Here is a 17,620-nt window from a genome sequence, read left to right as displayed (position 1 = left end):
GCAGAGCATGCTGCATTTGAGATAATTTATATGATCTGACTACTGTCTATTTCAAATATAATGAAACATTTAAATTAAGTTATAATTTCTATCAGAACTGGAAATTAAAGTTAAAGATTTGTTTGATAGTTAAAGATAGTTCTTTCAGCAGGATCATTAGTTTTAAGAAGCACAGTATAATAAAAAAACTGTTATATGGCAGAAAAAAAACTATACAGAATCTTGCCCCTTAAATTCCTGGCTAATAACAGGCTATCAATTTATAGTTAGTTGTATCCAGTTTGCATTCTTGTCCCTCCACTTTGTTCCTCCACCTCTTCTTTGCCTTCTGTGTAAAGAGGCAGTCACATCTTGAAGAAGTTAGGAGGAGACCAGCACTTTGCTAGGGCAACAAAGTGATGACACAAAAAAATGGAGCATGTAGGCACAACTGCAGAAATTGGGGTCCGCTGCAGTACAGTACTTCTCCTCCCATCTTATGCAGCAGCAGAGAATGTGTCACCACTACTTCCAACTGGAATGTAACTTATTAATGAGCTTATAGTCACTAATAAGAGTTTAGCGGTAATCAATATTAGTTACTGCGGTCTTTTGTTCTATAGTTTAAAAGAGGAAGCACAAATATATTTGGGATTTCCATAGTTTTATCAGAACACACTTTAAAAAGCAACGCCATAGTTCAACAACATTTCTGATAAGTTAATCAGCTAGAGTATGTCAGAGAAAATGACAAAACTGTTACGCTAAAATATTGTGTGGCTTTTGTAAATAGAGTTGTTGCCGCTAAATATGGTGTAGTATGCAAAGTAAAAGAATATTTATTAACTTGCTACCAGTCTTCTGTTGCAAGGGTCATAGATATTAGTTATGTGTGAATAAACATGAAAGGACATTTTAAGCTAATGGGTGATCTTGTTTACCCTCAGCCAGTGCAAAAATCAATATGAAGTTCTGTTAATCACTTGTTTCACTTGAGGAAAAAAAATTAACATTGCTTTCACTGGCAGATGCACGATGAAGCCTTACTGACAAATATTAAAAGATAAAGGATTAAATAAGATTTTATTGTCACATTTAACTGCTTTGTCAGAAATGTACATTAAAGGTTTCTGAGTGATAAAAAATAATTTTTCTTGAATGAACTGAGATGGCGACAGCACATGTTCAACAAACCAGCACTACAGTTGCTTGCAGATACCCAAAGTTAATAAAACCCTAGAACACTTTCATTAATTAGAGCAGACTGCAGAGATGAAAAATAAAATGCACCATGTTAAGGCCAAAGAATATGTTAACATAATGAAAACAGAAATTTTTATAGAATCCCAAATGTCCAAGGAGACAGAAATGTTTACCATATTTAAAAAGTCACTTGGTTTTATTTAGTACAGAAAACAGGAAGGCTAACAAATAGGGGAGGGAATATTTCCTACTGAGTTTTTAGCCTCCGGCAAGAAGATATCTAAAAGAAGTCTTCTTGCAGTGAAGAGTGGGATTGCATATGGCTAATATGCATTCTCACAGACCAAAGGGTTTGCTGTTCACTAATTGAGGAACAAGATTAATCAGATATAGAATGGCACAGTTTCATTTCTTTGGGACAAATGTTACTGAAAGCATAAAAGTAATTAAAAAATGTAAGTGCGTTCAAACATTCTTTAAGAGTCCATATTGTGCCTCCAAAATCACAACCCCCAACCCAACAAAAGCTACAGGTTAAATTTAAGTGGAAACCCTAGGATAGTTCACTATTCAGCCTCTTCCATTCCTCATGACTTCAAGTTGTATAGAACATATCTGGATTATTATTATTATTTTTGCAGGTGCCTGTCACCACTATATTTTCAGCATTTGTACAGTTCTAAGACAACCACCTTGACAGAACTGACCACATCATCTTCTGCTATGTGCTCTTCATATTTTTGGAGCAAAAATGAGATAATCAGGATACTGCGGCAAAGTCACTTTAAATTCACCAAAATCAAAGTAATTATGTTTGAGACATTCATTGATGATTTACTGGTAAATGCTTTTCTACGTAAAAAGGCAACCATAATTTTAAGTGATACACATTAGGCTAGTAGAAAAAGATTGAAACTTCCTCTCTATTAAAAGAACATGCAAAGAAGATAGTTCACATTTGTTCCAATCAGACTTTTTGGAATTAACAAAAGTTTATTTATTTTTTCTGGTAACGATCTATTTGGCTTTACAATTTAAAAAGCCGGCAGATCAAAGTTGTTAGAAATAACCCCCCTAAAATTCAAGGCATGATAGTGCACGAGGTAAGCTTTGATTTGAGATAATTAAAGACTGTGCTTAGTTGCAAGATCCCATTTTCTTATGGAAAACACGGCAACAAAAGCTACACATTTCATATTTCACTTTGCTTCTTTACCAGTATATCCATGAATCTCATCAATTAGTACAGTTTGATTATCGTAATGATTTCATTGCAAAAACTTGCAAAAATGTATCACAAAGTGAATAAGCCATCTATGTTCAAGTCTTCTACATTTGCTGTGCACAGTAATCCACTTCTGTAGCTCATTTTCTCCAAGTTAAATCCCAAAATACTTCCATAACAATTAGGAAACATAGTGCTATATTAAGCTTATGTTCTATTAAATTTGGGAGATTTGTGTATTCCTGGAATCTCCATCCGCATGTGCCAAATGTCGAGAATCTCTTGTCTGTGCGTATTCACTGTCAGATGACTCTGTAGGTTCAAGCAAATTCTCACAGTCACTGTCTTCCGATTCATTAACATTGTTACCGGAGGTTGTTTGAGAAGAAGATGGTATGGATGTTCCATTGCCTGAATGCTTCAATACGGTATTTGTGGAAACATAACTAGAAGAGCCCACTGCTTGAGGTCGAGGCATAAAAACATTGCTTTCTAGAACACCAGGACGTATAGCACTGTCATGATTGATCACGCTGAAGTCAGCATAAGGAGGAGGAGGGTCAGAGGAATCTGATTCTTCAGGATTACTACCTTCCACTGCAAATCCAGCATGAGACATTCGTGGGATGAATATAGACTCCAAGGTATCATTTGAGAGTTGCCTACTTAGAATGGTCTGCTGCAGTCCTACAACAGTGAAAAGTAAATGTAATTATCTGTCAGAGCATAATATTTTGTTTAGATACATACTAGTATACTAGTACATATTAGAAAGCATGGATAAAGGAATTTGGGAAAGGAACTCAAAATGTGGGTGATCTACTTAACTGAGTTTTACCAAACATCACATTTTTAAAAAAGTGTTGGATGTATAGTGTAAATTGAACTGTTTTCTTCCAAAAAATCGCTTTGCTAATGCTACCATGATCCATGTAAACTGTTTTGTCAAAATTAAGTCAATCAATTAAATTAACTCAACCTGATGTAACTTCCTCAGTAAGGGCAATCACACAAGCTTGATAATAAATCAACAGAGGTGACTCTCATTAAATTCCACAAAAAGAAAAGCGAACAATGTATTAACAATGTATACAGCATACATTTCAGAAGAGCAGACTAAAGTTTCAGAAAAACAAACACTGTGTACAATTTAATTTAATCTGTTTTTTATTTCAATTATTGCAAGACGTACTATTTTAGAAGCCAAAAGAATTTCTAGGAGGACCTAAATCTTTAGAACACAGATTACTCATCTCATTGTTCTTTATATTTAAATGTTAATGAGACCATCTGGTATATCTCTGAACCTCTAAAATGAATGACACAAACCTGGTTTTCTACTTAATGATGAGCTAGAACAAACCCCTGTATATCATGAGAATGCCACCAAGAAAGGCACACTGCTATCAATTTCTCTTCCTTTATTGCAAAATAGTTAAACGGCAGCCCTTTGGTTCCACTATCACTGTACATCTGGGCACTCGTGCTCCACATTACTGGAAAGTGCTGGTGGAGATGTATTTCTGTATTAGCATAATCCCATGTGTCATGACCTTCTAATTCGTGCAGTCTTTAAACTGTTATGCTGTTTTTGATGGCATCTCCCTGGCAACTGGCCACTATTGCTTTTGGGAGAAAAAGGAAAAACAGATAGGAGATCAACGCATCCAGCTGTGTTAGAAAGCTGCTTCATCACAACCAGCACTCAGCCAGTGATAGAAACACCTTTTACTGTTTTTATGTATGGCAACAAGACTTCCTGCATACACTGCCCTTTTATCCATTGCTTTTTTGTCAATTACAGAGCTGTCACTGCTCTAACAATTTGACAAGGAAAACCAAAGGTGTTTACTGGATAATCTTTTTAGCAAAATCAATGCTTCTCAACAGTCAACTGCTACAATGTGAATTTGCAGAGCATGCTCCATTGTCTGAGCATTCTAAGCAAAGTGGACTTGGTCTAGACCTGCTCTTTCATTGACAAGAGCAATCAAATGAAGTCAATGGTTCCCAGTGGAAGACAGATTTTTGCTGTTTCCTTGTTTGCCATATTCCCCACTGCCCATCCTGACTTGGGGTCTGTAGGCCTATGGAGTAACACTTGAAGAAGCGCGGAGAAGATAGACCTGGCAAAGATTGTTTATAGATAGGTATCTGCCATGACAACAGGCAAAACAATCCTAAGTAGGCACTGCATCATCTGCCACTTCCAATCTCATGTTACTTTGTGTTGCTCAGAGCAGGAGGTTTCACATGATTCTACAGGTGGTATGGCAATAGAAGCAGCCTTGGATCCAGTAGATCGAAGGCCATTGGCACTCTGCTTTAGAGTCTATCACTGGTAGACAATCTGGACCCAGATTCTGCTGGTATACTGAGGAGAGAATGTCCTACCTTACCTTTCCAAGCAGTGAACAGATGATTAGGACTGTACTCTTATTTTAGTAGTAAAAAATTAAAATAATGGAAAAGAGAAAAATAAACAAGTTGAGGTATAACACATTATTATTTCCATACTTTACACTTCTGCCATCCTACAGTAACATCACCTGTTTCTTGTCTTGTGTCTACTACAAATAATCTGTTCAGTGCTGCTTCATCAAAATAATCCCCCTTCACAAGGCAATTTACACGTGTGTGTGTGTGTGTAAATGGCAAAGCGCGACAGTAGTCTAATGTATTCAAATAATTAGAACACACCAAAAAACTGCAAAGAAGCAGAAAACAACTACAGTGTAAGTTGTCATACTGAACTTGAATTCAATTTAGGGTTCCATACATATGGCATGGACATTTATTCTATCAAGATAAGGTGTAAGACTCTAATGAGAAATCCAGATTTTAAAAATATGGATCACACATCAGTTACAACAAATCCTGGAAAATCTAGTATGAAAGTGGGAGGTATTTTCTCAGAATGCCTCTTGCAACCAGGTCTTGAGTTACAAATTTAAATGCTGATCTAGCTTTCCATTTGCACGCTTGTTTTCTTGAATTCACATGTAGAACTTAGTGACTATTAAACTGATTTACCAGGAATTAAGCAGTTCAATGTTAATGCACTTCCAGAAAGATAATATTCTTACGGTACTCAACACCTCTTAAGCATACATACCAAGTACTGAACATTTGCTCATGGAAACTAGAAAACTAGTACAATTTAAGAGCCAGGTTCTACCAACCATATTATTTCCCTTACAATCTAACAACATAATCTGAGAATGGTACATAAATAAACCACTAGGAACCATTGACATTAAATATGTTTAAAGCAATACATGAAAAGGCAATTACACATGAAATGCACATCTTCATGATGCTGCACTTCCACTGAGCACTGTTTTATACACAAAATCAACCATCCTTATTACAGTTAGTGATGAACAGTGATAAGGTAAATATAATATAAAATATATTGTCCAAAGTAGTGTAAGAAAATAGAATAATGGGGTAATATGTTGTGACAACATAGTTACTAATGACTATATTGCATTATAGGTGCCAGACATGATGATCAAGATGTCAATTATGGATTTGGTAAAACAAGTCCCTGGAGAATTTTAGTTGCCACAGCACAAAATTTTGCCACATGCAAGAAAGTGACTGTATTCTGGTCAGAGAGAAAACAGATACATTAGAATACATCCCATCAGCCAAGAAATTTCAATTTACAAGGGTCAATATATATCACAGTAAAAGAGACAGTACATATGGATGTGAGGTATTGATTCTGCATCTCCAGGTTCAGAGGACCCCTTGTAATGAGAGTAGGGAATGTTTTGGAGCCTTTCCTCCACAATTGTAGATGGGAAGGCATTTAACCAGGCCAGATTAAAGATTCTCTTGTGATGTAAGAGCAAATTCGTGGTAGTAGTTAGGAGTGTTGTTTTAGGTTGATTCTAGATTGTGGTGATGTTCAACACCTAGAATTTATTGCTTGAGAAACTGATGTATCTGTTTCATATCCCACAGGGATAAGGTAGTGCACGGAAATTCCATACAACTGAAATTTTGTGGACAAAGATTGCTTCCAGCTGACTGGTAGTTGCCCTGTAGAGTTAAGGGAGTTAGGTCAGATGGGAAGAAGATTAGCTGCAAGTCAGACATTGAAGATGGCTAAAGAGGCCCTGGCTTTAGCTTCCAAGAATTCCACTTCTAGCTGGAGAGCTGCGCTGGAAGTGCAGTGAAGTACATATAAGTCTGCTTTCAGGAATTTAGAATTGGACCAGTTCCAGGGAGGAGGAGAAATAGGGCAAAGTTGAGAGCACCATATTGAAACCAAGTGAATGACTTGGCCCAAACATCTCTAGAGCAGCTAGTATACAGTAACCTCCTTTAATGGGAAAGAAGCCAAGTATGACAGATACAATTCTCTGTGCTATCTGGGCAGCATGATTTGTATGTGCCTTACTATCAACACTTGAAAAATACCTAAATACTTGAAGCTCTTTTTCAGTTCAAGCTTGTGACCATGTATGAACTATTTGTACAACTTTGGTCTTTTAGCAAAAACCAAGATCTTAGTTTTCTGGCAATTTGTCTGCAGCATTTGTCATAACAGTGTTGGACAAGGGCTTGCAGAGCTTTTTTAAACCATGGGCATAAAAGTCCAAATCATGTACTACTACTAACAGGGGCCTGTCCACAAATCTAGGACAGAATTCTGAATGGTTAAGACCTGAGGCTGGTGAGTTGATACAGAAAGTAAATATCAATGCCTTACTTACTCTATTAAATGTTAGCACACTACTTGCTAGGTGACCACTACCCCACCGAGTTTACATATGATTTTAGATGCTTTTTCCTCCTTGAATCTCCTTCCCGCTTTATCCATTAAACATCAGTTTGGAATTTTTTTACAGACCATCTAGCAATTTAAATACCCAGCTAATATAGGAGGCACATTTAATCATGAGTCACAGAAGAAGGATGAAGTTCTCTACTTCAAAACGTATTGGCCTTATACTTAAATTGTTTAATAAGTTATATATTATAAGGTTAATTGCAGTGGGCTTACTTCTCCCCCACCAGGATAAAATATATAGCTTCCTACGTAGTTTTATTTGCAACCTTGCATGTCATGTGTAGTTTGAGTCTGCATGAGGACCGTTTCTGGGCTCATGTGATTGTCTATTTATCCAGTTGTTCCTTCCAGCCTTTGAATTCAAAAAGAGCCCTGCCTACCTACTCAAAAACAGCCCTGCTTTTTCTTCTCTTTTGTCTGTTGGAAGAAGTTGTTTGTTTTTTATTGATATGTTTTGGTTGGTTGCTAAGTATGTTTGCAGTAAAGAAAGCAACATACAGTGGGCCCTCAACTTATGAACGGCCCTAGTTGCGAACGTTTCGGGTTACGAACCCAATCTCATAGGAAACTATAGACCCTACTTGCGAATGCGGAATCGAGTTACGAACCAAAAAAAAGGAGGGGGGGAAGGGAAAAAAGAAAAAAATATGCCCCTAGTGGTAGGAACAGATTAAGCAGCTTTGCATTAGTTCCCCTATGACAGGGGTTTTAAACTCAATTTACCTGGGGGCCGCTAGAGGCAGAGTCTGGGTGAGGCTGGGCCGCATCAGATTTTCTGCCAAGCGGAGCAAGAGCCCGAGGAAACCGCCCAGGAGTTTCCTTAGCCGACAGACAGGTGGGCTGGCTAGCAGGCTGCATTTCTGGATGGAGGGTGCAAGAGGTGCTGTCTTGGGAGAGAGCCGGCGAGCGAGGCAAGGCTTTTTTTTACTCTTGACAGCAGAGGATGTGTGGGCACTTGGGGGGGGCAGGCAAGGCGAGGGCCACAAACTATCATCTGGGGGGGCCACAAATGGCCCCTGGGCCACATGTTTGAGACCCCTGCCCTATGGGAACTAATGAATCGACTTGCGAACCACCCCTCGATTTAAGAACCAAAAACAGCCAGAACGGATTAAATGGTTTTCAATGCATTCCTATGGGAAATGCTGATTCGAGTTACGAACTTTTTGGGTTATGAACGGACTTCCGGAACGGATTAAGCTCATAAGTCGAGGGCCCACTGTACACAAGTCTGCAATTTCAAGCAACTGTAAGTTGTGGGTGTTTTTAATTCTTTCTCCTACAAATATCTCCAAGTGAGTTATTGAGACTTCAAGTACCAGTTAATGAGAAAGGGTTGGGCTATATGGAAAATGTGCAGCAATTCTCCTCTGCAGGTCTCTGTATTTCTACTGCATAGCAAAGAGAGACTTTTACAGAAATTCAAAACTCTGCAACAGTTATTCATAACTAGCTTTAAATACAATGTGAACAGTTCTTAACTGGAATGCAAAATTTCCAGGTCACATCTTAACATTCCACTATATGCCTGAGGCTTCAGATACAGGCTGTTAAATTTCAAGGACATACTTTATTGTATGACTCTACAGAAGTTAGTACATCTTTAATTTCAACAGAGATAAAATCATTCTCATCATTTTGGATGCTACAGCTACAGACCAAAATCATGTTGTCCACCGTGTCCACCACCAAAAAGAAACCATGTGCACAACTGCAATGGTACTGTTCCCCATTCTGGTGTGCTGTCTTTGTGCAACTGGTCACATAACTGGGTATATGCTAGTTGCATAATCAGAACATGACGGGTTCTCTGAGGGAGGGTCCACTGGAAAGGGGAAAATGTTTGTGAAACTGTCCTTGCAATTTTGTGTCTCCCCAACATGATTCTGGCTGTACTATGTTTGTTCTGATCCTTCCAATAAACACTTCAATCCATATGTTTTATCATCTAGAGTTCCACTGACATAACTCATCTCAGGAACCTTCTGCATTTGTAAGTGGGCACCCTCTTTTGCTTTTCCACATATAGCTTTTCTAACTTGGCCCTGCTATCTCAAAATTATGGACTGCATATGTATTAGCATTAAATAGTTAGTTCTCTGTCCTTAACTCTTCTCTATTTGTTCTACACCCTAAAACTCTTAAAATTCAGTCAGGTAAATTGAAGACCCCATTGTAAAACAGAGCATAACGGATGAGTGATGCAGCTATTTTAAAGACTTACTTAGTTCTTGTTCCTTTTCATTTTTCCTTTGTGAAATTTGCCTTTTTAGCTTATTCACCTCAGCCTGGAAGGATTCAACAGCTCGTTCACTTTTCTCTAAATCTATACATACTGCCTGAAAGAAATAAAAGGTTAGGTTCAGCTAGCATTCAGCAGTCTGAGTAGAAATACACTGCAGAAGTTAAAATGTCAAGATCTACAAAACCCTAAACAGATGTTAATAATTCATGCCCTAATAGGATACCACTTCTGTCCAAACTTCAATTACTATAGTACGGAGGACATTATAAGCATCCTCTTAACAAGTACGGTACTACAGTGTTTCCCTGAAAATAAGACTGGGTCTTTATTAATTTTTGCTCAAAAAATGCATTAGGGCTTATTTGGGCTCGTGGCACAGTGGTTAAACCGCTGTACTGCAGCAAAAACTCTGCTCACGACTTGGGGTTCAATCTCAGGTAGCTGGCTCAAGGTAGACTCAGCCTTGTATCCTTCCGAGGTCAGTAAAATGAGTACCCAGATCACTGGGGGGGGGGGATGTGTAGCCCGCATAATTAACTTGTAAACCACCCAGAGAGTGCTTTTAGCACTATGGGGTAGTATATAAGCAGCACGCTTTGCTTTTTGCTTTGCTTTATTTTCAGGGGATGTTTTATTTTTTTCAAATACAACAATCTACATTTATTCAAATACCATCATTTATTTTATTTATTATTATTAATTTATTCCCATTCTCTTTCCCCCTTCTTTAAATGTACCTGGTGCCACTTCCTCCAGGGGTGCCTCTGCCGTGGCTAGGAGGCGCCATGGTGGTGGCTCGGGTTCCTATGGTGGTGGTGCCTGGGCTGAGGCTCCCGTTGGAGCTGGCGGGCACTGAGTTTGTTTTGCGGGAAACAACTGCAGCAATTGAGGGGGTGGTGTTGGTGTGGAGGATGGCGGGGTCCTGAAGCCGGTGAGCCCAGTTTAGGAGAGAGTGGCAGCTGCTTCAACACGGCAGTGGCCCTGCCAGCAGCACCAAAGAGGGAGCCGAACAAGAGGAGGGTTAAAAGATGTATGGTAGGAGAAAGAGGGGAGGGGGAAATAAAGGCAGGTTGGGGGCCTGACTGGCTGGGAACGGAGCTCCGCAATCGCTTCCCCCCTCCAACCTTGTGCTTTGTTAGCCTCACCTGGGCGCACACTGGAGGGGGGCATGCATACTGCAGAGGCGCAAGCCCCAAGAGCCGCTGGGAACTTAGTAGCAAGGGAACAAGTTCCTGGCGATGCCCAGCCCCTCCGCGAGCGAGGGAAGTGGGGGAGGGGGGAAGAAGTTTTAAGTTTCTCTCTCAAGGGCTTGGACGATCCCAGTGAGTCCCTGGTGGAGGGCAGGGTTTCACTTAACTAGGGCTTATTTTTGGGGTAGGGCTTATATTACAATCATTTTGAAAAACTATACGAAGGCATATTTTCAGGGTAGGATTTTTTCGGGAAACATGGTAATACAATGAACAAAATCCTGTTGGTTAGTTATGGTGGTGAAGTGCAATAGCACAAACTGCTGCCATTTAATGAGTTGTCACTTGTACTTCTCATATTGTGCACCATCTCACATGACTGGTGTGCAGTGAGGGATACAAGCACAGATTGATTAATTCACAACAATCAACCACTGCAATTACATCACTGCATTCAGATCCTGGCCACTGCACTGACATAACACTACATTTCACCAATTTATTGACTAACGTGGTTTCACATACAAGTACTATTAAAATGTGAATGGCAAAACACAGACATTGACTTTAAAAATAGGTTATAATCTGTGCTAATATCAAAGAAAGCATCAACCCTTAATCTCCACTTCTTGAATATGAGAATAATAATTTAATACTGGATTTTTAAGCCACAGTATATATGCAGTGCAAAAAATTGTCTGAAGCTCAACATCAAAAACTAAGATCATGGCCACTTGTCCCATCACCTCCTGGCAAACAGAAGGGGAAGATATGGAGGCAGTGACAGATTTGACTTTCTTGGGCTCCATGATCACTGCAGATGGTGACAGCAGCAACGAAATTAAAGACGTCTGCTTCTTCAGAGGAAAGCGATGACAAACCTAGACAGCATCTTAAAAAGCAGAGACATCACCTTGCCGATAAAAGTCCACATAGTCAAAGCTATGGTTTTTCCAGCAGTGATGTATGGAAATGACATCCGGACCATAAAGAAGGTTGACCGCCAAAGAATTGATGCTTTTGAATTGTGGTGCTGGAGGAGACTCTTGAGAGTCCCCTGAACCACAAAGAGAACCTATCCATTTTGAAGGAAATCAACTCTGAGTGCTCACTGAGGCTCCAATATTTTGGCCATCTCATGAGAAGAGAAGACTCCCTGGAAAAGACCCTGACATTGGGAAAGTGTGAGGACAAGAGGAGAAGGGGACGACAGAGGACAAGATAGTTGGATAGTGTCATCAAAGCTACCAACAAGAATTTGACCCAACTCCGGGAGGCAGTGGAAGACAGGAGGGCCTGGCATGCTCTGGCCCATGAGGTCACGAAGAGTTGGACACGACTTAACAACTAAACAACAACAAATATATGCACGAGGGATATGTAATAAAGAGGTGGAGGAACAGAGCTACGCAGTTTCAGATGCAGTGCTACAAAACCCGAGAACAGTTACAGTCAGAAGTGCTGTTACAGCTTGTTCTGGTACACCAGAGCAATAGAAACTGTGGCCATTACCTAAGATAAATGTGAGAGTACTATTACTTTAGCTGTTGTACTACAAAGTAGATGTACTGTAGAAACTGAACAGCGATGGAGCCAATGAAGATGCATTTCAAGAAAAATGTATTTATTCTAGAACCTTTCAAGAACAATTGCATATATTTAGTGACTAAGAACCAAGGAAAATATATTCAAGAAGTGAATTTCTTAAGCAATCTTTTAAGTACTCAGAAGTTCCACAAGGATAAAACACTGACCAATTCTTCATTTGGTGCATACTTAAGTGGGGCTAAAGAAGCAAAGCCAAAGACCAATAGCTCCATAATGCAGATTTCCAAATCTTCCCATCCACAGATACTATACAAGCTAAGTTCTGCCATCATAATCAGAGGTACTGCAGTACATCTCTACTGCAATAATTAAAAAGAGTTACCTGTACTTTTTCCTGAAGTGCATTATAAACCTGATATATAGCCCTGATGTCTTTCATCACGCCATCTTTATCAAAAAAGTCGGTACTACAAAAATATCAAAAATGAGTTAGAAGAAATCATACTTTTATCCATCACAGAAGCTTACAGCCATGTGAAAAATAAAATATCCACTTTTTAAAATTCTATTGTTTTATGTATCAGGATTAGAGATGGGGGCTTTGTATTCGTATATGAATATGAAGCCTCCCGGCACAGGTGGCCGACCTAATTACCTCCCATCCCCCACCAGACCACTTAGCACGCAGCGCATGTGACCAGCATCATCTTCTGCACCCCAATAATTGCAGTAGCTCGGCTGCTGCAGCCCTGCCTCCTTACTCACCCAGCCTCTCTGACAAGTGGGTGGGAGGATAAGTTCACCCATGAAGTGGCTGGGCAAGGGGGAAGGCGGGGCTGCAGCAGCTGAGCTACTGCCACGATTGGGGCACAGAAGATGATGTCAGCCACACATGTTGCACTTCGTGTGGTAAGTGGTCCTGTGGGGGTCCAGGGGTGGGAGGTAATCATGCCGGCCACCGGTGCTGGGGGGCTTCATAGTCGTATATGAATATGAAGCCCCCATCTTTAATCAGGCTATAATAAAAATCATCCTTAGCGGGTTTGAAAATTAGGTAAATACAATCTCAGATGAACAACAACACATGACATATTACACCATGCCATGATTTATTGATTTATGATTTGTTGATTTTTGTTATGCCCTGGTATCTAAAACCATAACATTCAAAGAGGGTGAACTTTCTTTTTCACATGACTGCATATTTATTCAAAACCTTTATTTTAGACAAGTGTAGATGAACTGCTGAAGGGATCTCCCAAGCCAGTCATTTTTTTAAAACCTGGTTTTAAACCCATTAATGTAAGAAAAATACTTTCTCCCTAAAATAGTAGACTTGCTGTAAGAACTACCATATTCTTTTCCTCTCCCATGTTTAATTACACCAGAGGTAATGTACGACTGTCTTATTAAGGATTCTTACAGATTTCCACAAACATTTTGCAAATGCAGATGTTTTGTAGCTAAACATTTACTGTAGTTATTACATTTTCTTGTTAACACATTTATTTTTAACTTATTTCTCTATTCCTAAACTGTAGGTACCAGTACTGACAATCACATCTATTCATGATTTAAATCCACATTCAACTCTTAACAAGTCAAAATTAAATACAAAATAATCCTTACCCATGTTCCTTAATAACTTTGGTATAAGTTTGGGAAGTATTTGGCACTGAAGAAACCTTGTATTCTTGTTGACTTGTATTGCCCAAATTAGGAATAGTGAGTGACACTCTTTGATTATACCTAAAGAAAATAAGTTTAGAAAAGCATTTTGTTTAGTCTTCATGGATTATTACCATGTTTCCCCGAAAATAAGACAGGGTCTTATATTAATTTTTGCCCCCTCCCAAAACGCATTAGGGCTTACTTTCAGGGTATGTTTTATTTTTTTCATATACAACAATCTGCATTTATTACAATCCAATCATGTAATCTTCTTCTGGATGCTGCACAATGGTTGAAGGCGGGGTTTCACTTAACTGGGACTTTTTTGGGTTGGGCTTATATTGTGAACATCCTTAAAAATCATACTAGTTCTTATTTTCAGGTTACGTCTTATTTTGGGGGAAACAGCGTACACTCTGCAATATAATTTCCTTAAAACAAATAATGTTAGGGAACCTGATGCCACTGGACCCAGGTATTATCAAAAAACCAAAATCATACTGTTGATCTCACAACTGCAGCTGTCTTTTAAATAACTGCCTAATTGCACTCACTAAATGTTTATTTCATTGATATATTGCTACAGGTACTTTTCAAGATATTGAAAGAATACAAGATTATTTTTGTTAGCTATCCATAAGTTGTTATTGGCAATACTTGAATGTTATGATGTTCCACTGCATCGTTTATGGAAATCTAGCTCTTATTTTATGTAAATCCATCTCTGCTAACAAGCTGTCACTTGTGAAGGGGTCAAATTAATACATATAATATATATCTTAGCCTAACTATAGCCACCTTGCTTTCTGTAACTTGTTTTGATACAAAAATGTGTAAACCTACTGTGTCAGGGTTTCTGCTTAGCATAGAAAAAAAAGACAAAGGAGGGAGCCTGCCTGAATTGCTGTTGCCTGCAATCTAGTCTAACTGAGAATGTGTCCTTGGTTAGTGATAAGGGACCTGGGAGTCTAACTGCCCAGAACTGGGAGGTATGATGTCTGCAAACCCTCCCTTCTTCCCCCCTGCTGCACGTCCTTTGTCTCCCCTTACTCATTTGAAGGCTTATAAAAGTATATTCTGTAAAGCTTCTTCTCCGCATGTTTCTGCGAGTGAAGTTGCAAATATTTGCTTGCTTTTAGCTGAAAATAAACAATATCCATTGGATCTTTCTGTCTCTGACAGATTGATTAATTATTAGAGACAGGCAAAAAGCCAGGAAATAGTCTCAGCACCCTTCAACACCCTTGTTAGAAGTAACCACAAATGGCAACCCAAAACCATGGTTTGTTGGCTTACAAATTCTGGTTGGTTTAAACCATGTTTTGGTTTGATATCTGAACCTGCAACTATGGCTTCTCCTTGGCTTGCTTTCCCAGATACCAACACTGAAACAGAATGTGATAAGAAAGAAAAGGAACCAAAAATGGAGAAAGGGAACCACAGCTTATTTGGTTGTCTGCTGTGTTTAATACAAAGCATGACATCATAAAGTGCAAACACAACACTCTGACCACTATACCACACTGACTTTCAGTATAGCTCTTTGCATTAAAAATCTATTTATTTAGTTCTTATTATAGAAGCACAGGCCAGCAGTGGAAATTTTGGAACAGTAAAAGCTTCCCCACCTTTGTGAGGACCCAAAGGATTCTACAGGTCAAAAGGAATCCCTAGAGAACCTCAGATCTGTGAGGGGGAGGGAGATGGGGAACTTTTAAAATTAAAGATAAAAGACCATGGATGATGACAACATCAGCATTGTACACACAGAGCTAAAACAACAGGAAACAAATGGCTTTAAAATAAAGAACAAGCTTGAGCATGCATTGCAATAGATTATTTGGCTGCTGTAGGAACATAATACTGGATTAGATAGGCCTGGTTTGATCCAGAATGCCTCTTATGTTCATCACTTCACCTATACAGATTAGCGTTTGTAGCAATGTGAACTATCCTCAAACTAATGTGTAAATACAGGCCAAACCCAGGGCTATGCGTACAGTTTTTCCCTCTAGAAACCGACCCGAGTTTTTTTGCAACTGGGACAAATGAGAACAGCTTTAAAACATTCTTGAAAAGTCAGAGAAATGGGAAAATATTGTCTGTGAAACCAGAAATGAATGTTTTATAAAAGCCCAGTTAAACCAGGGTTAAAGTAAATTTTCCAGTACTTTTGGATCTGAAATACATTCATGTCCTTATCATTCACTGCAACAGATACTACAGTTGGAATAAACTACTTTTTCTACATCCCAGAAATTGATTACCTTCGGTTTGGTCTAAAGAGAACATATTCTAAAGCATGTGTTGAGTTATTTGCAGTAGAGATGAAACTGAAGAGAAGGAAGACAAGGTCAGGCACTCCAAGAATCTGTGTCAGCTGTTTATGGATGATGTGTTCTCTATATGACATCTGTTGTTGAGTGTTTCTCCTAAACCTGTACCATCCAATAACGTTCTACAATGAAGAATGAGAGAAGAAAGCATTAACCAAAGACAAGAATAATTTCATATATTGATATCTCAAAAGTACAGCTATTAGAGATAAACCGGAATCATAACCTGGCATCAGAATTCTTAAACACAATTATTCTGATTACAGACATAAATGGCACATTCCCTATGCTAATGTATCATTTAAAAAGTGGCATAATTGCCATTTGCAGAACATGAAACCATTTCATATAAAATATAATTTCATGTTTAATGAAGGATTACATTTTGTAATGAAAGAATATCATTCCACTGATAAGTTGGCAGACATCACTCAGCTTCAAAACCTAATAGATCAAATTCTCCAGCTACTACTTCCTGAAGAAGTGGACTAGTCCATAAAAGCTCACATTAAAATATAGCATTTTTTAAGATACCACAATGTTTTTTCTTCATTTTTCTTCTGTTGTTGCCTGATATGCTAGCATAGACTAACATAGCTCCCTCTTCTAAAACTATTTTCTTGACGTATACTTTTGGGACAACTATCTACTTGCATGTCTTAATGAAGGACATATAATGCAGCTTTACAATGAGTCAGAATATTGGTTGCCCTAGGCCACAACAGAGCAGTTTGAGTGGGGTTTTAAAATGGATTATTGTGCTTTACTGCTTTGAATGTGTTTTTGGTGTTGCTTTTGTTTACTGTTATTTAGTGTGGTATTTGATCCTTTTTAGTATTTGTATACTTAATGTTTTTAGCTTTAAATATAATCTATTAATGAAGCCACCATGGGTCCTTTTTTTATGAGAAAGGCGGGATAAAAATATTTTAAATGAATAAATCTAAATAAATAGTCTCAGATGTACAGCCAGTCAGATTCCAATAAAGCCTTCCCATCTCCTACTATTTGAATATTCAACTGCTTATACTGGGGACTAACCTTGGGACCTTCTGCATGCAAACTGTATGCTCTGCCACTTAACTATGGAATAGGAAAAACAAGACACTACAATTATATGCGTTACAAATGCATGTTTAATTACCACTTGTGTTTACACCGTTCTGCATTCTGTTACAGGTCCAATCCAACAAAATGCTTAAGGTGAGCCTGAAGTAAACTCTATGCAGTTTGTGCAGATTCTTATTTCATAGCAAAAAGACACTCCTAGTAGTACCATTTAGCATGGAGTGCTGGTGCCTCAGAAAGCAACTCAAATAGCTCTTATTAAACACAAACTAACTATAGCTTCAACCCGGAGTGCTCACTGTAAGGACAGATCATGGAGCTGAGGCTCCAATAATTTGGCCATCTCATGAG

The 17,620-nt window shown here is 38.7% G+C and overlaps 1 protein-coding gene across 1 annotated transcript in view; it reads right to left on the bottom strand.

Annotated features, from left to right (window-relative positions):
- Nucleotides 1–1,045: 1,045 nt before the first annotated feature.
- Nucleotides 1,046–17,620, bottom strand: part of ABRAXAS2 (abraxas 2, BRISC complex subunit) — a 41,835-nt gene continuing 25,260 nt past the window's right edge. The window contains exons 5-9 of the mRNA XM_020791509.3: nucleotides 16,133–16,323; nucleotides 13,824–13,943; nucleotides 12,577–12,661; nucleotides 9,436–9,550; nucleotides 1,046–3,094 (exon numbers count right to left, since the gene is read on the bottom strand). Coding sequence (XP_020647168.3) covers nucleotides 2,625–3,094; nucleotides 9,436–9,550; nucleotides 12,577–12,661; nucleotides 13,824–13,943; nucleotides 16,133–16,323 — 981 coding nt within the window. The 3' untranslated portion in view covers nucleotides 1,046–2,624. The remainder of the gene's footprint in view (nucleotides 3,095–9,435; nucleotides 9,551–12,576; nucleotides 12,662–13,823; nucleotides 13,944–16,132; nucleotides 16,324–17,620) is intronic.

Source organism: Pogona vitticeps, chromosome 3 (assembly GCF_051106095.1).
Source record: "Pogona vitticeps strain Pit_001003342236 chromosome 3, PviZW2.1, whole genome shotgun sequence".
In the NCBI taxonomy this organism is placed as follows: domain Eukaryota; kingdom Metazoa; phylum Chordata; class Lepidosauria; order Squamata; family Agamidae; genus Pogona; species Pogona vitticeps.
The sequence above is the reverse complement of the archived record's forward strand: the minus strand, read 5'-3'. Positions and strand labels throughout refer to the sequence as shown.